The 23,215-nt window shown below is 41.3% G+C and overlaps 1 protein-coding gene and 1 non-coding gene across 3 annotated transcripts; one reads left to right on the forward strand and one right to left on the reverse strand.

Annotated features, from left to right (window-relative positions):
* The first annotated feature begins 373 nt into the window (after nucleotides 1–373).
* On the forward strand, nucleotides 374–21,604 carry Znf483 (zinc finger protein 483). Of its 2 annotated transcripts, none has more exons than XM_070011540.1 (6): nucleotides 374–464; nucleotides 2,392–2,877; nucleotides 5,640–5,710; nucleotides 8,351–8,477; nucleotides 9,159–9,254; nucleotides 14,932–21,604. In XM_070011540.1, exons 2-6 carry the CDS (start codon nucleotides 2,514–2,516, stop codon nucleotides 16,491–16,493), a joined length of 2,220 nt encoding a protein of 739 aa, XP_069867641.1. In that variant the 5' UTR covers nucleotides 374–464; nucleotides 2,392–2,513; the 3' UTR covers nucleotides 16,494–21,604. The 2 variants fall into 2 exon arrangements, with proteins under 2 accessions (XP_069867641.1, XP_069867649.1); XM_070011548.1 differs by lacking the exon at nucleotides 374–464 and adding an exon at nucleotides 1,058–1,098.
* On the reverse strand, nucleotides 4,236–4,304 carry Trnaa-ugc (transfer RNA alanine (anticodon UGC)). Its single transcript has one exon. It is a non-coding gene; the product is annotated as a tRNA-Ala (tRNA).
* Nucleotides 21,605–23,215: the final 1,611 nt, after the last annotated feature.

Consider the following 23,215-nt stretch of genomic DNA (forward strand, 5'->3'; position numbering starts at 1 on the left):
ACCTATGCCTCTGCCGTGGAATTTTCCAGTTCGTATTTCTGGGAATGACAGTGATAGGAGAAGGTGAAGAAGGCTTGAGGTTGCCAAGAGCAGCATAGACATGAAGGCCTGACAAAGCCCTAGGCCTCTAGGCCTCTGGCGCAGCAATAATTCTGCAGCTGACCACCTCCCCCACTCCTTCCACCACCCCCCAGCTGCTTCCCAGTGACCATGCGCAACAGGGCAGGTGGGATCCTATGGAAAGCACAGGACTTGCTAAGAGCCCGCCCAGTGCCCTCCGGGAATTGTAGTTGGGAGTCTCTGCGCAAGCGTAGCGGGTCCCACGGGCTTGCGCGCGCAGCCGCTGCAGCCTCAGGCTCGGGAAGCTCGTCGCGGTGCGGCTGGCTGCGGATGCGGTTGCGGGCGCGGGTGTGGCGCGTCCCGGGCCCTGGGTTTAGGAGCTGTGGACGAGCCGTCGGCTCTGAGTGAGTGTGCACTGGGGCGGGATGCACGGCGCACAGCCGCCCTGGTTGTGCCACTGCGGCGGCGGCTGCTGCTGCTGCTGCTGCTGCTGCGGGAGGCGGGTCCCGAAGTCATCTCTCCATCCCACCCGCACCCCGGGGCTCGCAACTTCAGCACCCGCGGGGTGTTGCGCGCGAGCATCCCGCGTGTGGTGGGAAGGGCGGGGCGGGGCGTCCGGTCCGGCTGGATGTGTAGCAGCATCCCTGGTTTGATACCCTCGAAACGAGTATCCTTCTTTCCCCGGTCCTGATCGCCAGGAATTCCTCCAGATATTTCCAGATAACTCCCTCCCCCCCTCCCCATCCCCTCCATCCCGTCCCCCTTTGGCACCAGATTGCCCCTCCCCTTTCTGCCCCGGGGCGGGGGGGGGAACATCTCCACCTGCGTCACGTTTTCACCGAGCTTCTCTTGCAAGCTTTTGGGGTCGCGATCCGTGTTTCTTAATCGTCCCTGAATCCCAGGCACCCAGCCAGGCGCCTGGGGACACGGGGGGCGCCTGAGGCTGGACAAAGGAAGACGGGCCCCTAAGGTTGGACAAAGGGCTAAGTGGCGTGCGGTGCGGGCCCGTGCGCCTCCCGAGCTGTTACTATTGTCATGGTAATGGAAGCCGTCAGGCCTCCTCTCCCGGGCTCTGTAGTGGTGCATTTTAAATTGCTTTGTCATTTCTTTGAGAGTGACCCAACCTCCCCCTCCTCCTCCCTCCCCTGACAAGTGCACCCCGGTCCCAGTAATGCCCGGTTCCCACCATTCTGGAGATGAGTCATTTGTAGAATAAATACACGGATGCACTTAGCACCTGCCAGTCTGTGTGCAGAGTTGCGTTTTGGTATCAAAGCAGCATTTGGAGATCACACCGAGGTGACTACAGAAAGGAATCGAGTTTTGAAGAAGGAGTAACAGTTTGGCAGATGACCACAGGAAGGCAGCGTTCCAAGAAGACGGAGTAGCAGAGGATGGGAGACTATAGAGACTGGAGTAGGGGAATAGAAGGTGTCGGTATTTCTTTTTGGCTGCAGTGCCAAGGAAATAAATAGCTAGAACTTAAGAGATGGGGCCATCCAAGCATACCTCTAGATTGCCCTGTTGGCCTCCATCTGGGATAATTGCACCTGGAGAGGATTACAAGTAAGGGAACAACAGCATCAGGTTTTGCTTAGCCAAAGAAAATCTTTTGGCTGCAATATGAGACCTTGAAGGATCCTTTGCTTTGGGTGTTCTGTGGAGAGGGGAAATAGACTCTAGAGAGTCTTCGGAAACAATGTTGCCAGAGCTTGGCTATTAATTATAGGAAAAGTAAGGAGGAAAAGAAATCTGATTGTCGGGTGTGAAATCAGGCTTCTGAGCAGAGCAACTGGTGGGAAGTACATGGCCATTCCCCGATGGAGGACATGTTTTTTAAAATCAGGTTTCTCACTGCATCTCCAGGGGACTTTTTCTGTTAAACTTGGCTTATGAGGAGTAGTATTAATGACTGAAGTAACTGTTCACCTGAAAACTATCTTTAATCGACCTTAAGTAACAGTTGGGCTTTTGTATATGAATTGTCCTTTGAATAGAATAGTTAGGTCTGACACTCTAAAGAAAGTGTCCATGTATGTATGTGTATATATGTATTTATGTATTGTAGAATATATAAGTACATTCAGACACCATGTAGATCTGGTATATATTTAGAAATATATGCATATATTTATATATATGTATATATGTTTATAAATATACCTATATATTTGCTTTCACATTTGTATATGTGTAAATATATTTATATATTGTATATATATTTGTATAAATTATTCATATCAATCAGGCATATATCTGAACCAAAAGAATGTTTCCAGAATTATCAAGCTTGTTTTACTTATTTAATGTCTTGTTAATTCTCCTTGACAGTTTCTGCAAGACTGTAAATTGGATCGCTGGAGCTCTTCATAGTTTACTTGTATAGTGTGTTGGTGGACTGTATTGATAATTCAGATAGTCTAAAAGGATCTAGATTCCTGCTGGTGATCACAATGCAAGCTGTAGTCCCCTTGAACAAGATGATGGCCGCCTCCCCAAACCTTCCATCTGTGGCTCTGCGCGCAGTAAACAAGGCCCCAAGAATGGATACTTTCAGGCAGAAGTTCAGGTGGTTCTGTTACTCAGGAGAGGCTGGACCTAGGAAAACCCTGAATCAACTGTGGGAGCTGTGCACCCAGTGGCTGAGACCCGACATTAACACGAAAGAACAGATTTTAGAGCTCTTGGTGTTCGAGCAGTTCCTGTCGGTTTTGCCTGGGGAGATGAGGATTTGGGTAAAATCACAACGTCCTGAGAACAGTGAGGATGTGGTGACCTTGATGGAAGACTTGTTCGAAACACTTGAAGAGAAGGAAGGTGAGAGTTACTGGTGGCAGGAGGAGGGGGGGCAATTCTCAGTTTAGCAAAGTGAACTACTACCTGGGTGACAGTGGGTAACATCTATAGTCCTTCATACGTAGAGGCTGAGATCTGAGGATCATAGTTCAAAACCAGCCCAGGCAGGAAAGTCTGTGAGGCTTTTATCTCCAGTTAACTTCTAGAAAGCCGAGTAAAAAAGCTAAGGGACAGCACCCAGGCCCCAAGTTCAAGCCCAGTACCAGCATACACACACACACACAAGAAAGTAAGTGGATTCTTCTTCAAAGGAAACTATGTTCTGCTAAGGAGGAGTCTTAAGGCTAAAAAGTAAGAATCAGGTAACCGTATACTCACAAGTACAGTCTGGAGATAAACACACCATTTCCCTGTCTATCTCAGAACTCATGGTAGAAACGTTGTATTGCTGCAACAGAGTACTTCTCCTGAGTTAAGCCTCTGGATGGACATCTCAGCAGTGTTCCATTCTAGAAGGAGCACTTATGTCTTTGATTATGTAAGTCTGATTCTTAATTTTTACTAGTTTTAATAAAACTGACTGCAGTTCCTTCCTAAGAAGGTAGGGTATAATTGGAAAAATACTTTGCCTCATGTGAGCTTCTGAGGATGTTTGGTACATATCATCCCCAAGTTCTTCAGTCTGTAGGAATCTAGTGGCCATTTGTGCCAGTACTAGGCCTTGAACTGAAAGGTCTCATGCTCTTGCTTAATTGTTTTTGCTCAGGATTGGTGCTCTACCACTTGAGTCTCATCTCTGTTTCTCAGAGTCAATCTTGAAGCCAGCTTGGTGCCTTTATTCAATAAATAACTGGGTGACGCTTGAGCAAAGCATTGTCCCAGGAGTAGGAAATGAAATAGTAGATAAAAAAGAAAATGTGCTCTTGCCTAAATACAGCATATAAATTTACGGAGTGTTTAAGAACTCTCTATTGTGCTAATTAAATATTTTAAAGCTGAGAGGTTCTGGAAGGAATGCACTTGAAATTGAAAGCATCTTTTGATGAAGTAGATATCAAAGATATATATATATATATATATATATTTGAGTTTTCAGTCATAATCCCAGCCTGTAGTTCCTATCACCTTAATTTCCCAACTGAACAACAATAAGTATCTCATTAAAATATTGGTCCATTTCAGTTCCTCAAACTTGTTCTGGATCAGCTTAGAGCAATCAAGGTGACAGTCTTACTATTATACTATTTTTTTTTTTTTGGGTCCGGTCGTGGGGCCTGAACTCTGGGCCTGGGCGTTGTCCCTCAGCTCTTCAGCTCAAGGCTAGCGCTCTACCACTTGAGCCACAGCACCACTTCCGGATTTTTTTCTTTTTGCTTATGTGGTGCTGGGTAATCGAACCCAGGGCCTCATGCATGCAAGGCATGCACTCTACCACTGAGCCACTTCCCCAGCCCCTACTATTATACTATTAATACCTTACTGAGTATGCTAATGAATTGATTTTTGGAAAGTACCTAAGAAACCACAGCATAGGGGGCTGGTTGCCAGAGGAACCGTCTTGTATCCTATAGAGATTTGTAGTTCACAGCCCAACCTCTACTTCAAGAGGGGCAAAAGGTTGAACTAAAAATCAATTAGTTAATCAGTCACATCGACACAATAAAGCCTTCTTAAAAATCTAAAAGGATCAGGAGGCTGAGAGCTAAGGATTATGGGTTGAAGCCAGCCCTGGCAAGAAAGTCCTTAAGACTCTTAATCTCCAGTTAACCACCAAGCAGCTGGAAGTGGGCACCAGCCTTGAGTGAAGATGCTAAGGGAGAGCACCCAGGTCCTAAGTTCAAACCCCAGGACTGGCGCGCACACACACACACACACACACACACACACACGCACGCACGCACGCACGCACGCACGCACGCGCGCGCACGCACGTACACCAAAAAGGATAGTATTGGGAAAAGTTATCCAACATGGAGTTTCCTGGAGGTGCTGTTCCCGCAGACGACCTTGAAGGAATTTGTGTCAGGTTGTGTCCAAGCCCTGAGTGATTTCAGAGGCGCTGAGCCCTGCCTGTATGTTCTGCCCTGTATGTTCTGCATCTGATGGTAGTCTAGAAAGTGAAGTGTTTCACTAACTTATGTAAGCCATTCAAGCAAAATAATTCAACCTAAGGACAGGGCCACTAGACATTGGTGAGAAATCACAGAAGTAGGGGAAATCATCTGAAGTAGGGGACTGTGTTATAGAGCTGAAATTTCCACCTGTAGAATCTGATGCCGTGTCCTATCCTCAGTGTCTGAACTGAATTGAATTGAATTAGAGTTCTAACACTGAGCTAGTGTACACTGGAGACATGCATTGCAGAAATTTGTGACCTTGGGCTGGGAAGGTGGCTCAGTGGTAGAGTGCTTGCCTTGCATGCATGAGGCCCTGGATTCAATTCCGCAGCACCACATAAGCAGAAAAAGCTGAAAGTGGCACTGTGGCTCAAGTGGTAGACTGCTAGCCTTGAGCTGAAGAGCTGAGGGACAGCACCCAGGCCCAGAGTACAGGCCACCACCACCACCAACAAATAATAAATAAATAAATAAATGAATGAATAAATAAATAAATAAATATGTGGCCTTCCCAAATCTGCACACACATCCAGGGACACGTAAGTTCTGTGTTGAATAATGGAAGAAATTGATGTGACTTCCCCCTTGTATATTTGGAAACATAGAAGGATTTGTCTGAAGAATCCATCTGAAAGATGATGGACTGTTTTTTAACCTCCTTCCTAGATTCTGTTGCTTGCAAAGAGGAGAACTTAGAAGATGAAATGGTGGCTGTTCCTCCAAGCACGGAGTCAAGTGTAAGTTTTCTCTCACTGGTTTTCATTCTTTTTTTTTTTTTTTGTCATGGGGTTTGAACTCTGGGCCTGGGCGCAGTCCCTCAGCTCTTCAGCTCAAGGCCTGCACTCTACCACTTGAGCCACAGCACCACTTCTGGTTTTCTGGTGGTTTATTAGAGATAAGAGTCTCACAGACTTTTCTGTTTGGACTGGCTTTCAACTGCGATCCTCAGCTCTCAGCCTTCTGAGTAGCTAGGATTAAAGGCATGAGCCAGCAGCACCCAGCTTGGTTTTCATTCTTAACTGAAGTACCTGGGCTGTTAGTGAGTGATGTAAAAATTTTAAAGTAATGGGCTAGAAATGTGGCTTAGTGGTAGAATACTTGCCTACCATGCACGAGGCCCTGGGTTTGATTCCTTGGTATGACATAAACAAACAAAAAATACCAAGAAAAGTCACTAAGACAAGAAACTTACACTTCATAGTTGAATCATCAGACCATGTTACAAGTCTGGCACTAAAGAAAAGCATTGCACAGTTAACTCTAAATAAAATTGGGTATATATGGAATTATATTTCATTAATATGGTAAAGAACATCTTCCCCTTGACAATGGTAGAATATACACAATCCTCACAATGTGAGTAAAAGGTTGAAGCATCACTGCTATGAGTCAGTATTTCCTAAGTATTCCAGGCAACAGTAAGGTAAGAAAGCAATGGGCTGGAAATACAAATGCAGAAGCAGCAATGCATATTATTTACAGGCATTATTATTGTCTGTTTGGAAAACCTCAGGGAATCACCTGAACTGAAATTCATGCAATCTTCAGGAAAATCAATTGGTTACAGATCAATACCAGTATACCAGTAATTAGCAGTTAGAGAAAAAAAAGAATCTTTTTTTAAATAAGTTTTTATTGTGAAAATACTGTACAGAAGGGTTACAGTTACATGAGCAAGGTAATGAGTACATTTCTTATCAAGCATTGTTGCCTCCTTTGTTTTTCCCCTACCATCCTTCCCTCCTACCTCCACAATACACTACACTACCTTCCCACTACACTCCCTCCCTCCCCTGCAGTGAAAGCAGGGGTTATACCGTGGGGGAGGACATACAAAGCAACAAAAAAAATCACATGGTACCTTATAAATACAGTAGAAACAATAGCAAGAAAGAAAAAAATCACTTGTGTCCCTATCTTGGGGTTCATTTCGCTTAACTTCATCTTATCTGGTCATATGTACATAGCTTTTGACCTTTTCTACTTGTCCCAGACATATACTAGTTATTGCAAATAAGGGAAACCATAGGACCTATGTTTCTTTGGGTCTGGTTTACTTTACTTAATATAATAAAAAAATGAATCTTAATCACCATATTGAGTAATCATGCTGTAACGATGACTCCAATAGGGACTCCAAAAAGTAGGTTTACTTTATGATCCCTAAAACTCAAGCGTGTTTACTTAGAAGAAGGATCTATGTAGGTGTGGTTGAATATGGAATTGGAAGATGAGGAATTCTGGATTCTTTGAGTAGGTCTGAAGTACCATCACAGATATCCTTCATACAGAAGGACATAAGGAAATTGAACACAAAGAGGAGTAGACAATGTAGAAAGAGAGGTTTGAATGGACAAGGCCACAGCCAAGAGAGGTCAAAGAAGGCTGACAGCCATGATAGCTGGAAGCAGCAGGAAGCGGATTCTCTCCCAGAGCCTCACAAGAAACTATAGCACTATCATATGCTTCCTGTCCCATTTCTGGCCTCCAAAATGGTGAGAGGATTTCTTCCTCTTGTTTTAAGCTGCCAAGATCATGGTGATTTTTTGCAGGTTAATGTACACAGGGAAGCTGATACAAGTGCTGCCAGGTTCCCTGCCATACCCCTGTCTAAATGTCCTACAGAAAGTGAGTTTGTTGAGTCTATGCTTGCTTGAAATATTGGGGTAGTGGTAATTATGTACACTGATGTGTGTGTATGTATGTGTGTGTGCGCGCACCAGTGTGTGCAGTGCTAGTTTTGAGGCTTGAACTCAAGGCTAGTGCTCTACCACTTGAGTCATAGCTCCACTTTCAGCTTTCTGGTGGTTGGAGATGAGTCTCTCAGACTTTCCTGCCCTGGCTGACTTTGAACCTGATCCTCAGATCCTAGCATCCCAAATAGCTAGGATTACAGGTGTGAGCTACTAACACCAAACTCACAGGTTGTTTTTGGTTGTATAAAAAAAAATGATTGCTGCATATAACTTGAAGTTCAAATTTGGAATGAAGTTGATAGTAATATCGTGTACTCTTGCTTGCAATGAACTTATATTAATTTTGAAAATGTTGAGGATGCAAGTCATGCCTTTCCTTTCTACTTTGCCTTTAATCTTAGAAAATCAATGTATAAGGAGTTAACTTAATCATTGTTAGATGATGTAGAGAATTTTTGTGGGGTGTCTTACCACCAGACTCTGAGTGGGAAAGTCATGGAGTGTATAATACCTTTTTTTTGTATCTTAGTAAAAGTGGTGTAATAGCTACACTGTCACTGTCTTGCTTTGGAAATCTTAAAAGCTTGAATACCATCAGAATGGTTACTCTGTAACCAAATCTAAAGATTTGGAGAAGTATGAGGTTGGGAATGATGCAGTGCAATTCCTGTGGTATCCTAGGAACCCATAATGTTTGAAGAAGTGGCTGTGGACTTTTCCAGAAGTGAGTGGAAGAAGCTGGAGCCTTCTCAGCGGGAGCTGTATAAGGAAGTGCTGCTGGAAAGCTTAGGAAATCTGGAATCACTGGGTAAAGAGATTCTTTCTTCATGGTCCAGCCTCTGTCTTTGTGCTGTGGGTGTGAGATGCTTTAAGTTTGTTATTCTGGGCATTCAGAACCTGATAAAATCCTAAAAATAGATCTTAAAAATGTATTTTCTGCATTCTTTCCTCTTAAAACTAGATCTTAGTTTCATCAAGTTGGAACTATCGAACATCATTGGGGTCTTAAGTGCTATGCTTTCCTCCATTTCCTTCTTCCTTGAGTTCTAATATTGAATCTTTATATGTGGTGTGTGTGTGTGTGTGTGTGTGTGTGTGTGTGTGTGTGTGTGTGTGTGTGTGTGTGTGTGTGTGTGTGTGCATGTATGTGTGTGTATGTCCAAGCATGGGCTTAAACTCAGGGCCTTGCACTCTTACGTGGCTTTTTCATTAAAGGCTGGCACTCTACCATTTCAGCCACATCTCCACTTCCAGCTTTTTGCTGTTAGTTGGAGATAAAAGTCTCTTAGCCTTTTATGCCTGGGTTGGCTTCCAATCAAGATCTTCAGATCTCAGCCTCCTGAGTAGCTAGGATTACACACATAAGCCACTGGCTCCTGGATTCAAAATTATGTGTTTTGTCTTTTCTGGAAAACCAGAGTCTATATAGGAATATTGTTGCATTTGTATTCTGTGTACAATCATTTTCTATTCTTTTCTCTATGAGCAGGCTTTCCAGTGTCCAAGTTCAATTTGCTTTCTCAGCTAAAGTGGATTAAGTTGCCAAAACTACTGGAAAAAGAACTCTCAAAAGATTCGAGACCAGGTAAGTTGGTGAAAGATATGACAATGAAAATGGTTGTTTACCAAGTGAGTTGGGAAATGACCTTATGAAAGCTGGACAGGCCACTGTTAAAATAAAAAGATGGTTAAAGGAGAGTGTTTCCCTTCCTGGAATGTTAATATTTCTATTTTTATTTTGAAAGTATAGGACAGTTCATTAGCAATAGAACACACTTTCAGTAGACCAAAAGCATGCCATCCCCAGAATGACAATCTAGAATGTTCCTCTTTTTTGGGGGGAGTCATGGTGCTCGAACTCAGGGCTGGGCACTGTCCTTGAGCTCTCTCTCTCTCTCTCTCTCTTTTTAGGGGGGCTTGAACTCTGGGCCTGGGCGCTGTCCCTCAGCTCTTCAGCTCAAGGCTAGCACTCTACCACTTGAGCCATAGTGCCACTTCAGGCTTTTTCTGCTTATGTGGTGCTGAAGAATTGAATCCAGGGCCTCATGCATGCAAGGCAAGCACTCTATCACTGAGCCACCTTCCCAGCTCCCTTGAGCTCTTTTTGCTCAAGGCTAGCGCTCTACCACTTTGAGCCACAGCACCACTTTTGGTTTTCTGGTGGTTGATTGGAGATAAGAGCTTCATGCACTTTCCTGCTTGGGCTGATTTTGAACCATGATCCTCACATCTCAGCCTCTTGAGTAGCTATGATTACAGGTGTGAGCCACTGGATTCTGGCTTAGAATATTCCTTTTTAATAGGAAAGACATTTGATTTGGGTCCTGGTGAAGTATGTATGTCAAAATATACTATGCCATACAAGAGACTTCCTGGAGAAAATTCCAAGTGATGAGAAATGACAAGGAACCTGGGGGATCTAGGAGAGCTTTCTGCATGATGCAGATAGAAATTCTGTGAATGAGAGGGAGAGGAAGGAAGGAAGATTGGGGAAGAAGAATCTTAACCTGAAGAACAATTTTAAGAAAAGTTCAGACAAGACCAAAAAAAATGCTTGGGCCAAAGTCACCTGTCAGGGGATTTCTGTATCTTAAAGAAATGGGGTGAAGTGTCCCTGTACTCTTCATAAGTAGGAAACAGTAGGTTTGTAGCAGCCGCAGCAGCAGCAGCAGTAACAGGGGCTGTCAGGCAGTCTCCCATAAGAGATCCATGGAGCAAAGCAGATATCCAAACAAAACATATTATTAAAGCCATGCACTGAGGGCTCATACCTGTAATCCTAGCTACTCAGGAGCCTGAGATCTGAGGATTGTAGTTCAAACCAGCCCAGGCAGGAAAGTCAGTGAGATTCTTATCTCCAATAAAGTACTCAGGAAAAGCTGGAAGTAGTGCTGTGGCTCAAGTGGCAGAGCACTAGCCTTGAGCAAAAAAAGCTCAGGGACAGTGCCAGGCCCAGAGTTCAAGCCCCCAGTTTGGCCCCAGGACGGGCCAAACAACAACAAAACCATGCTATTAATGTCTGCATAATGACATTATATTTTAATAATGGCACAGACAAGGAACTGTGGGAATACAGGTTCTGGAGCCACAATGGTTTTTCTTACCATTTTCAACTTTGATGGCACAAAGGCATTTCATTTCATAAGCAGTAGAAAATGCACCTTGAATTCTGAGTGTCTGTTTTATTCTTGGCTAACAGTATATTGTCCAATACTCTGTTGTAAAGCTAGATAAAGGCTGAAACTACAATTTAGCTTTTGGCCTTCTTAAAATTTAACCTTAAAAAGATCTATTAATACCTCCATTTACTTTAAAGAAAAAGTGATTTATCTCATTAGTCAGCTTGTTGAGTGTTTCTAGTATGGTTACATAAGTAAAATATAGCAATTGTCTTATGTTTCAGCAATATTTTGAACAGTTTAATTCCAAAAATTGATTCACAGGCCTTTTAATTTTATTTTGTCCCAGTACTGGGAGTTGAATTCAGGCTCTTGTGCTTGCTAGGCAGAGTACCCTAAAACTTGAGCCAGGCCTCTGACTCTTTTGGTTTTTGTTACTTTTTACATAGGGTCTTGCTTTTTGATGAGGTGGCTATGAACTGGAATCTCCCTATTTATGCTTTCCACATAGTTAGGATGGCTGCTGGCATGTACCACCATGCCCAACTTTTTTTTTTGTTTTTGAAAATTTATTGTTATTTTTGAGGAGATATACTGCCTCGGACCTGCTCTGTCGGAACGACGGAGGACACCTAGGGGAGGAACCTGGAATAGGGGGGGGATGCCAAACAGACAACTCACACACATTAGGAGTGGATGCTGAGTGCGATTTAATGCAGAGGATAACAAACTTTTATAGCAAAAGTCTTCATGAAAAAGGGCAAAAGGCTACACAATCTTGCTGCACGGCTTCATTTTTGGGTGGTTACCAGCTGGTCGCCTGATAGGCACTTGTTTCCGGCTTATCTCTAAGAAATACAATGGGTTTCGATGTTTGTCACCAATTAACCATTACCTTCTTTTATAGAGGCCTTAACTGTCCCATAAGATCTTTCCTGTTCCTTTTTTAATAGTAAACACCAAGGAGACCTAGATCTAACAAGTCTCTTAGTAAATAAAAGAGAGTAGCAGGAAATTCTTTCTCCTAAATAGTTATCTCAGCAATTGCCATACATTCTTTTTGTTCTAGCCGACCCTACAGCTTCTTGTAAATCTCTTACAAACAATTCCTTCTGCTGAAGTGACATCGTGAAACCCCCAATACTTTTATATTTACTTATGACTTGTCTACTAGCCTCCATAAGAGGGATTTCAGGGTAGCACTTAACTCTGGTGAGTTAGTCATATTTTTAAGACACTCATCAGATATTGGAGTCGTCAACACTCTTAAGAAAGAGCTTTGAATAAGGGAACGTTGACAATGAGTAAGTACAATGAACAGCAGAAACAGTAAAAGATTAATAGGCACTCTTATACAGTGAAGAGAAGAAAAGCAGAAACACATCTTTCCCAGGGGTTTGCCAGCCTTTCCAGGAGTAGGCCTCTTAGAAGCCCTATTCTCCGAGATAGACTTCGGTGAAGTCCCATTACTCAGAGATAGGTCTCTGAAGCCCCATTCTCAGGTCTGAAAGCTGGTTTCCCATGCTAAGCAGACTCCACTGGAGTAGGCGTGGCAATATACAATGGGGTTACATTTACATACATCAGATAATAAGTACATTTCCTTTTGCAAAGTGTCGCTGTTCCCTCAGTCTCTCCCATTCCTTCCCTCCCATCTCCACCCAGGAGTTGCATAGTTCACTTTGATCAAGTGCACTCCACTGCTGCACTTTTTCACCCTTTTTCCTCAGATTCTGTGCCCTCCTCCTATCCTCCCACATATGTGCATGTGTATACACCATATATAAGGTAAAGAATATTGAAAAAGAAAAAAAAACGTAAGATCCTTTGTTTCCATTTCTTCAGTATGTATATTATTTTACATATACATATGAAGAGGTGCTTGGGTCTTGCACCTTTGTAATTCTCTCCTAAGACTATACTCTTTTGGTCTTATTTTATGTGAGTATCTAGAATCTTGGGTAATTTGTAATATCCCAGGGTGTTTTAGATCCAACTTCCACATATCAGGGAGAACATGTGCTGTTTGTCTCTCTGATCTTGTTCAACTTTTAATGATTGAGATGGGATTTTATGATCTTTTTGCTTCAGCTGGCCTTGAACCGTGATCCTTCCTAGTAGCTAGGATTACAGGAGCAAGCAACCATGTAACTGGAGTAAAGTGTTTTTGACAGACAAAGCAGAGTCAATAGCTATAATTTTGTAAAATCAGTGCAAGTCAGTAAGGATCGTTAAGTAAGAAAAATGAGCAGAGAACTTGAGCAAGTAACTGACAAAATTTTAAACAGTTCTGAAAATGCAAACATATTCAAATTAATTATATTTAGAGAGACAATATTGTTCTTAATCTTTTTTTTTGGGGGGGTCCGGTAGTGGGCCTGAACTCTGGGTCTGGGCGCTGTCCCTCAGCTCTTCAGCTCAAGGGTAGTGCTGTACCACCTGAGCCACAGCGCCACTTCTGGCTTTTTTCTTTTTGCTTATGTGGTGCTAAGGAATCGAACCCAGGGCCTCAAGCATGCAAGGCAAGTGCTCTACCACTGAGCCACCTTCCCAGCCCGAGAGACAATATTGTTATGAGTAAAACTTACAAATACTTAAAGATCATTTGATCAGAGATGATCATTTTTCCTCATTTCAGATGTTTGTACTCCGTAGGTATTATGTATAGTGGTATAATCTTTGTACCTTTTGGTTTACTAATTCTGCTTTGGTGACAGTAGTATGGAAATAACTTTCCCCCCACTGGTGTTAGGGGTTGAACCCTGACCTTCATGCATGCTTAGCATACACTATTACTGAACTACACCCCTTGCCTTAGAAACATTAATTATTTGATAAGAGCCCAGTAAAGGAATAGCTAAGTAAACAATACAGTACATAGTCATGTAAATGATTAAAACTACCTTAGGCAGAATTATCAGATTAGAAACAGTTATAAGTGAGAAAAGTGATAATACCTGTGCATATTTTACTATCTAAAGTATACAGTAAATATCCTAGAAGAAAATTCATGCAACTTTTGGATAGTAGGATTTTGAGGGGTTTTATATTTCATAAATTGTCCTTTTCTGATATTTGAAAGTGATTGTGGACCTTCTGATAACCTTTGGAAGTCTAGCCTAGCTAGCACTGCTTATCTGTGATGTGATGAATGTTTTGTATAAAATCAGTCAAGAGCATGTCCCTTGGTGTCAGGCTAATGTGACATAATACATGTGACCTTAGGCAGGCTGCTGACTCATGTCTTGTGTGCCCAGTTGTCACATTCATAAAACAGGAACAGTGCCAAGTCTTGCTTTGGGTTTCGGTGAAGAGTAAGTAAAGCAATCCAAATCAAGTGCTTGGTGTCAAACCTGGTGTTTGGTATGTGCACGATCATTTTTAAAGCAAAATGTTTAGATACAGAAGGAACAGATTTGAACATATTACAGACATCTAAAATGAATGTGAGAACTGGCATCTCTTACTATAAAGCACAAACTTTTCAATCATCATTTTCCCTTGGTTTTTGTTTATCCTATTTTCCCCTGTATTGCCTTTCGTTCTTTTCCCTGTTTTTTTTTTCCCTTTTATTGTGAAGATGCTGTCCAGAGGGGTTATAGTTACATGAGTAAGGTAATGAGTCCATTTCTTGTCAAGCACTGTTACCCCCTCCTTTGTTGTTCTCCCACTATCCCTTCCCTCCCCTACCTCTCTCTCTTCTGTTTTTTAAAAAAAATATTTTTTGGCAATTCTTGGGACTAAGGTTTTTAGGCAGATACATTAAGGTTTTTAGGCAGATACTATAACACTTGAGCCACTTCATTGCCATTTATTTATTTGTTTGCTTGTTTATTTATTGCACCGGTCCTGGGGCTTGAACTCAGGTCCTGGGCACTGTCCCTGAGCTTCTTTTGCTCAAGGCTAGCACTCTAGCACTTGAGCCACAGTGCCACTTCCAGCTTTTTCTGTGTATGTGGTATTGAGGAATCCAACGTAGGGCTTCATGCATGCTGGCACTCTGCCACTAAGCCACATTCCCAGCTTTTACAACACTCTTAATTGAGAACTGTCCAAGTAGTATTTCTTGTCATCATTACTCTCTGTTCCTATTTTAGTTCTAAACATAGCAACTGGAAACACTTTGTTTCTTGTTTCTTTTAGAGGATGAGCCCCGAGGTAATTTTGACAATCTTTTGGAAGAATTTACTTTAGAGAAAATAATAGAAAAATGCTTCGAGGATGATGGCTACGGCTTCATGGCAGAATTCCAGAAACATCACGGCATTGCTGAGGAGGATGGAGGCAAACGGAGACATTCCAAAGGAACACAGAAAAAAACTCAGAGGAAAGGCGATAAGGGAGAAGAAAGTGACCCAGAAAAGAGTCTCACTGGAAAAAATCCCAAGCGAACTTCCGACCTAATCAAATATATGAGAGCTTATTTAAAGAAGAAGAAGGCTCAGCAGTCTAATGAAGGTAAGAAACCCTTCAGTTTCCATTCAGATCTTGTCTTGAACTGCAAAGAACATACTGCAGAAAAGTCACGGAAACATAATGAGAATGGAAAGGGCGTTACTCACTCTTCGTCTCTAGCTGAACATAAGAAACATCAGAAAATTCGTTTGGGGGAGAAGTCTCAGAAGTGCAGTAAATGTGGGGTAACTTTCACTCAAAGCTCATCTTCAAAGAACAGCACCTCTACATGTGAAAAATGTCAGAAGAACTTACGTCAAGATACAGCCACAAATAAAGATAAGAGACCTGAGAATGGAGAAAAAAGTCGTAAGTGTGGTAAGTGTGGAAAATGCTTCGGCTATTCCGCACTTACCAAACGCCCTAGAAATCTTACTGGAGAGAAGCCCTACACGTGTATTAAATGTAGAAAAGCTGCCAGCAATAGCTCCTCACGCTCCTCGGGTCGTGGAAATCCCACTGACGAAAAGCTCTGTAAGTGTGATGTGTGTGGAAAAAGTTTCACCGTCATTCACCACCTCATGAAACATCAAAGAACTCATACTGGAGAAAAACCTTATGCCTGTAAAGACTGTGGGAGAGCCTTCAGTGATAGCTCATCTCTTAGTCAACATCAGCGGATTCACACTGGAGAAAAACCGTATAAATGCAGTGAATGTGACAAATCCTTCAGTCACAGCTCTTCCCTTACCAAACATCAGAGAATTCATACTGGAGAGAAGCCCTATAAATGTGATGACTGTGGCAAAACCTTTAGACAGAATTCTTGCCTTACCCGCCATCAGAGAATTCACACTGGAGAAAAACCCTATGTGTGTAAGGACTGTGGAATGGCGTTCACCCACTTTACCTCTGCCCTTTATCATCAACGGCTTCATTCAGGAGAAAAGCCCTACAAATGTGACGAGTGTAAGAAAGCTTTCTCCTCCCATTCCCTCCTCAGTCGCCACATGAGAAGTCATACTGGGGTGACGCCTTACAAATGCAAGGAATGTGGGAAAGTCTTCCGGCAAAGTTCATCTCTTAATGAACATTTCCGAGTTCATACTGGAGAGAAACCCTATGAATGTGATGTTTGCGGAGCAACTTTCCATCGGACCTCACTCCTTGTAGAACACGTAAAAATTCATGCCAGAAATAGAAAATACCCTTGCAATAAATGCGATAAGGTATTTAAATGTAACAATAGCCTTGTCAAACACCGGGTGGTTCATGCTACAAGTGATTCTAAGAAAGGGGAGGAGAAGTGATTCTAAGAAAGGGGATGTAAAGCAATTAGGTAGAAGCTGCAACTTTGGTGGGGTGGATAGCTAGAAAAATAACTTCCCCACTCATCCCTCTTCTCTTTGATGACACAAATGGCTGGTAAATAGTAATTAGTTGGTAAGATCATGGGGAAAGTGAAGAAATCATGGTATGAGTGACAAATTTGTACAGTTTTTTCTGGGAATTTCCCCCTCTCTTCTCCCTTCCAGTGTAATGGAAAGAGAACATGACTGGACTTAGAATCTGAGTCCTGCCCAGTTTGCCAACCAACTCACCTCGCACAAATCATCCAACCTTTCAGAATTTTAGTTTTTTGTTAGTAGAATGAAGAGTTGGGATTACCAATCTCTAATTTTGTTTTTGGAGCTCTGATACTCATGGGGGGAAAGATAAAAACATTTTTGATTCACTAAAAATTGTCTTGTTTGTAGAGTAGAAAACTTCTTGCAGGATATTGGAATTCTGGTTTAGTGGGGATGTAGTGTACTTCTTGAATACGTGTGCAGGACTTCCTAGAATGTAATAAATAGAAATGTCAGGGAAGGTCTCCCCTTTTTTTTTTCTTTCTTTTGGGCACTGGCTCAGTACCTTGGCACCTGAGTCAACTCCACCAGGAGACTAACAGAGCTAGGAAATCAGATTGGCTTTAGGAAAAAGAAACCTCTTGAAACTGGCTGTTCTGGGTAGATTATCTTTTGCCAAATGGAATTATTTATTTTTTGTCTGTAATAAGCAAAGCTTCCTCCATTAGGAAGTACATTCTGCTTAGCAGAAGTTAAAAGCTGTTAGATTGGATCTGATTGGTCCCTTAGGCGTGTTTTAGTTGGTCTGTGGTAGTTGTAGTGAGTAGGGTATATCTACTTAGTTGCCAACTATTTGGAAAATAGGGAATTCATATTTTCTTTTGTTTTTTAAAATAAGGATTGTCTGAAACATTATCAGTAGCTGCCATGTTCAGCTGAAGAATCTGCTCTCTAAATTGCCAAATTCTGGTATATGATCTGGCTTTCCCATTTAAGAAATAATATTTTAATCCCCTGATACTGGAGAGAGCATGCAGTAAAATCTAAAGGCACCCTATTGATAACAAGTAAAGTTCAGGAAGGGAACATAGAATTATATGTTTTCAGTTGTGCAATTAGACCTTGAAGGAACAGAATCTATGGATATTGGTAGCTGTTCCTTAGAAACTTAATTGATGGGGGTCTGAATAAAACTTTCCTACTGAAAAAGAAACTAAAGACCCTGAATGAGTTGGGTTTGGGATTCAGGTCACTGGGGTCCAGCAAAGCCCCTCTGGCTCAACAGTGGTGAGAAGTAAGTTCTAAATGTTGCAATCAGAGTCAGGTCCCATAAGAAAATTACCCCAGGAAATTCTGGGCTTATGGAAGTGAACAAACCTTAATGCTGATCTGAGAGTAATGAACATTTGCTGTAACTTAATGTGCTTAGGTCTGAAATTCTACCTCTTGTAGGTATAAGGCTTTTCATTTCTTTCTGATCCTACCTCCTTTCTTTCCCCAAAGCTTGAAATTCAAGAATTATTAAGTGATGAAGTTGTTTTGCATAGTTTACATATGTCATTGCTGAAGGACCAATCAAAGATTCTTTTCATGTATCCATGAAAAGAAAATGGCTTTGAAGAGTCATTCACACTGGTTTAATGTTTTTCTGAAAAAGTATAATTTATAGAAAAAATTTAAGAAGTAATGTTTATTGTTTAGGTTTTCATAAGGGATGTTTTATCCTAATATCTATTAAGAATCAAACACAAACATTTTACAGCTTTATTGAAGCATAATTTACAAATCATTAAAAACCATTCAGTGAATTTTGGTAAGTTCACTGAGTTGTACAACCCTCACCCTAGCCAATTTTTTGGCATATTACCCTGATAATAGCTAATTAATATCCTTGTACTGATTTGCATTTATTCCTACTTCCCTTTTCTAATCCCAGGCAATTGACTTCCTGTCTGCAAAGTTGACACTTATTACTAATGGGACAAATAGTCTTTTGTGTCCCTTTTTTTTTTTTGTTGGTCATGGGGCCTGAACTCTGGGCCTGAACACTGTCCCTCAGCTCTTCAGCTTAAGGCTAGTGCTCTACCACTTGAGCCAAAGCGCCACTTCCAGCTTTTTCTGCTTATGTGGTGCTGAGGAATCGAACCCAGGGCCTCATGCATGCAAGGCAAGCACTCTACCACTGAGCCACCTTCCCAGCCCTTGTGTCCCTTTTTCATTACCATGTTTTTAAGTGTATCTGTCATTGTATATCATATTCATTGTTAAAATTCTTATTTTTTCATTTTTCATAGTTTCTTAGTGTTAAAACAGTATTCCATCATTTGCATACTTTGTTCTTTTACCATGTAAGGGTTATTTGGGGTCCTCTCCCTCAGTATGGCTTTTATAAGCAATGGTTGTGAAAGTTAATATGTAAGTCTCTGTAGACAATTGTTTTCATTTTTCTTAGGTAGATGTTGGTGAGTGGATTTGCTGGGTAAAGTGGCAAACTGTTGTTCAGCATTTTAGAGACCTGCCAAATTGTTTCTCAGTGACTTCATCCACTCAACTTACAATAGCAGTGTATGAAGAGTCACCCTAGTGGTTGAAGTGGAATTTGTGGTTTTCTTCATTATTTCCCTGATGACAAAAGATTCTGGAACATTGCTTATATGCTCATTACCCATTCATATAGCTTGTTTACTGAAACACTTATTCAATCTTCTGTCCATTTACAAACTGGATTATTAGTTGAGCTGCAACAAGTACTTTAGTCATCTTTTATCCAGTATGAACTTTCTAAATACTGTACTGGCTACACAGAGGGAAACCAAAAATCCTTCAATTCAATGTTTATCAATAACCGACTTTTTAAGTATACGGAGTTTTCTGAAAGCCATTCTCAGATAGTTATAATTCATTTTTGGATTAACTGTGATCATCAAAACCTTTTTTTTGTCAGTTGTGGGGCTTGAACTCAGGGCCTAGGTGCTATCCCTGAGCCTCTTTGTCCTCACATCTAACACTCTACCACTAGAGCTACAGCACCACTTCTGGTTTTTGAGTAGTTAATTGAAGAGTTTCACAAGGACTTTTCTGCCCAGGCTGGCTTCAAACTGCTATCCTTAGATCTCAGCTTCCTGAGTAGCTAGGATTACAGGTGTGAGCCACTGATGCCTGGCTATTGAAAACGCTTAAACTTTTAGCCTTTATAAAATTGTTTTTACTAGCCTCCTATAGAATTCTTCGTTCTTTACATTGAGGGGTGCTGAAGGCCTTGTTTCTTTAAAAAACGTAATGAATTTGTTTAGGAGAATTTCATTCAGGTCACAGGAAAAGGTAAGGCTTTTGTTGAAGAGCTCACTTTTACTTATCTTAGAGTTCTTTTTATGTAACATATATTTCATGTAACTATACATCTTGGCCCCTTTTTGGTAGAGTTCAGTGGTATATGCATTCACTCCTTTCTACAGTTATTTCTGCCCCTTGCCAGAACTTTCCCCTCACCTCTTACTGAAACTGTACTCATTAACAGTTTTCTATTCTTTCCCTCCCAAGCTCCTGGTAACAATGATAATACAAGTGTTCTGTTTGCGTTTCAATTGGTTCTGTTCGCATAATTGATAAGCATCCCTTTTGTTTCAAATCTTGGCTTTTCTAGCACAGGAAATCTTAAGACTTTTTGAAGTCATCCAGGTAACACTGACAAAGAATGAAAGGTCATCCTGTGTGTTTTCTGTTTCATTGGTTCCATAAGTGACAATTATTCCATGGCATTTAGGCATGTGTAGTGAACAGCTTTACCATCCAAGTCCTTGTAACACTGAGAGTCTGCTTCAGAAAACTGAACAAGAATATGTTTAGTATGAATTACAGATTGGAATAAACCGATGAGGGAAAAGTCATCTCTTGTTTTAAGATTCTAATACAAAGCTAGAATCTCATCTTCATGATAGAAAACTAATCTATCTCTAGCTGAAATTCCTCAACAGATGGAAAAATTGCCAAAAAAAAATCTGTCATTCATTAGAGATTTTAGGCAAAAAAAAAATTGATGTTTCTTTTGTAAATTGGAATGTTGAAACATAATAGACCCCAAGTTTCCCTTGTTTGTGTTAACATGATTCATCTAAACTGAAAATACTTGAAACTTTTCAGATTTTGAATCAATTGGTCTCTGTTCATAAAAGATATCTGTGTAAGTCTGTTCCAGGAGAAAAATGTGATTTGCTCATGTCCTGAGCAAAACTGTCTTAATGGCGTACTTGAAATTTTCATTTTTTGTGGGTGTTTTTAAAATATCTCCTTTCACAGTTTTGTAGGTAGATGATGACACTTAAGATGATTTCTTTTTAATCTTTCCAAGATTCTTTTGAGTGTATGCTTATGTAAAAAGCAAACTTTTATATCTAGCCTAGTGTTTACACACTCAGAGCCTGTGAAAAGTTGGTTAGATCATTTTTGTTGGAACTTTGGACAAGTTAATGTGGCTTCTCTTGACTATGTTGTTGAGGAATTATGGAGGTGTGAAATTTGTCTTAAGTATTGTGTACTTTCTCTAACACTTGAACTGAACAAACAATTTTGTTTGTTTTGCTGCTGTACATTGCGACTACCATTTGTCCATCCATCCATTGTGGAATGTATGCACAGTGCTTTGCTAGTCGCTTTTTCTCTGTACTGTACCAGTTGTACAAGCTTCTGAATCTGCACTGGTTTCCGCCTTAGTAATATGCCTTTGATTAAAATTTAAATATTTTTCCATGTTTTTACCTAGAAAATAGTGAATAGTTCAATTTAGGGTTAGAATGTACATATGTGGTGCTGTCTCCAGTCTGCATAGGTGTACCCTAACTTGTGCCATCTGTTTAAAAATATCTAAGTCAACCCATCACGCTATTCCATCTGTGCATAGAGAGAAGTCATCCAAAATGAGATCAGTTTGTTGATACTGACTAGATTGGTGATATGTCTGTGGGTTACACTAAAAATGCACATTCCTGTATGGATGGTATAATACAACAGTGTTCTATGCTTTACAGTGGTGAAAGTGAATTGTAGCTCTATTGAAACAATAAAGTTGGGTGTAATAAAAACAGTACTTGATTGTATTTCAGTTTTTTTTCAATCTGAAGATATGGGTAACAGGCATTTCCAGTTCTCGGTAGCCTCATGTGGCTACCATATTGGATGATGTTGGGTTAGAAAAAGCAATGCTTGCCAATTACAGAAAAGCTACAAGTTACTGTAGTTTACCTCAGTAAAAGTTTATGTTCCACACAGATTTGCAACATCTTGTTGCTCTTCAAACTTTACTACTCATCTGGAACATGCTGGCATGCCAGGTCTGAGAAGTCTGGAAAAGGAGAAGCCATACATTGCAGTGCACAATGTTTTTCCAACACTGGTTTACAACTAGGTCACAAGTAGGTCTGCAGATGTGCTAGGGTATTGCAGAGGTCTTGTGGGTACTTCCCAGCCCTGCTGACACTATTAAACAACATGAACTATTATTGTTGGGAATTGATTAACAAATGGAACTGTCAGGTCTAACTTTTGGCCTAAAGGTGTTATGGAAAATTAGTTGTGGTACTGAGGATACTGTAACCATGAAAATTTTGCAACCTGGGGCTTAGAAATTACTTCTCTTATAGAGCAGAAATCAGTTCCATGATCCTTACTTATCCACAGAGGAGGCTGGCAAGTGTCTTAGGCTCATGGTAAGCACACAGACTGGCTTTGCCACAGTCTTTCGTCGTACTTTTTTTTTTTTTTCCTGCATGAAGAACATGCTTTTGTCTCCCCAAAGTCTAATGCAATGTTTATAACTCAAAAGTCCAGAGTGTCTGAATTAAGAAACTTGAGCCTCATTTAGAGGTTTGTTTTTGCCTTTGGGACCTACTAACCTTCCTTGGAGCAGTACACTGCAAAAACTATGCCTTGCTCTGAGAAGGATCTCCTGATGTCCTGGTAGGACAGAAGAAAGTAGACAAGCCAGGTGCTGGTGGCTCACACCTGTAATCCTAGCTACTCAGGAGGCTGAGATCTAAGGTTCATGGTTCAAAGCCAGCTTGGGCAGGAAAGTCCATGAGACTTTTTTTTTTTCCATGAGACTTTTATCTCCAATAAACCACTAGAAAACTGGAAGTGGCGCTGTAGCTCAAGTGGTAAAGCGTTCACCTTGAACTGAAGAGCTGAGGGACTGTGCCCAGGCCCAGAGTTCAAGCCCCACTCCCAACAAAGAAGAAGAAAGTAGGCAGAAGAAAGCTGTATGGAAGTCATTTCTTGTTATACAGGATTCCACTCAATCAAGTTGGGATCCCCAAGTAAACAGCCTTTCAAGTTCTATTTAATGAAAGGTAATACTTCTTTGCTGTGAGGGAATGGTTATTACTTGCCCCGTCAAGCTGGTTTCTGTATTTGGGCAAGACTTTGCCATGGGTTGGGTCCTTTGTTGCTTTTGGGGACAAGACATTCCAGGCTCATTTTGCATCCTTTCTGCTCCAGCCCTAGAACAAACTATTTCTTCAAGAAGCTGTAGTTTCTTTTGGTAGAAAACTGAATGTAAGCAGGGTGCTGGTGGTGTACACCTGTAATCCTAGCTACTCAGGAGGCTGAGGTCTGAGGATCGTGGTTCAAAGCCAGCCCAGGCAGGAAAGTCTGTGAGACTTACCTCCAATAAGCCACCAGAAAACTGGAAG

Source organism: Dipodomys merriami, unplaced genomic scaffold (assembly GCF_024711535.1).
Source record: "Dipodomys merriami isolate MVZ:Mamm:240054 unplaced genomic scaffold, mDipMer1.0.p SCAF_11, whole genome shotgun sequence".
NCBI lineage: Eukaryota > Metazoa > Chordata > Mammalia > Rodentia > Heteromyidae > Dipodomys > Dipodomys merriami.

What these genes read in the sequence shown, in the direction of transcription:
- Znf483 (XM_070011540.1), top strand. Translation starts at nt 2,514, where the DNA reads ATGCAAGCTGTAGTCCCCTTGAACAAGATGATGGCCGCCTCCCCAAAC. An exon ending in CTCCAAGCACGGAGTCAAGT is followed by an intron (nt 5,711 to 8,350) that starts GTAAGTTTTCTC and finishes GTGGTATCCTAG; the next exon opens with GAACCCATAATGTTTGAAGA. An exon ending in CTCAAAAGATTCGAGACCAG is followed by an intron (nt 9,255 to 14,931) that starts GTAAGTTGGTGA and finishes TGTTTCTTTTAG; the next exon opens with AGGATGAGCCCCGAGGTAAT.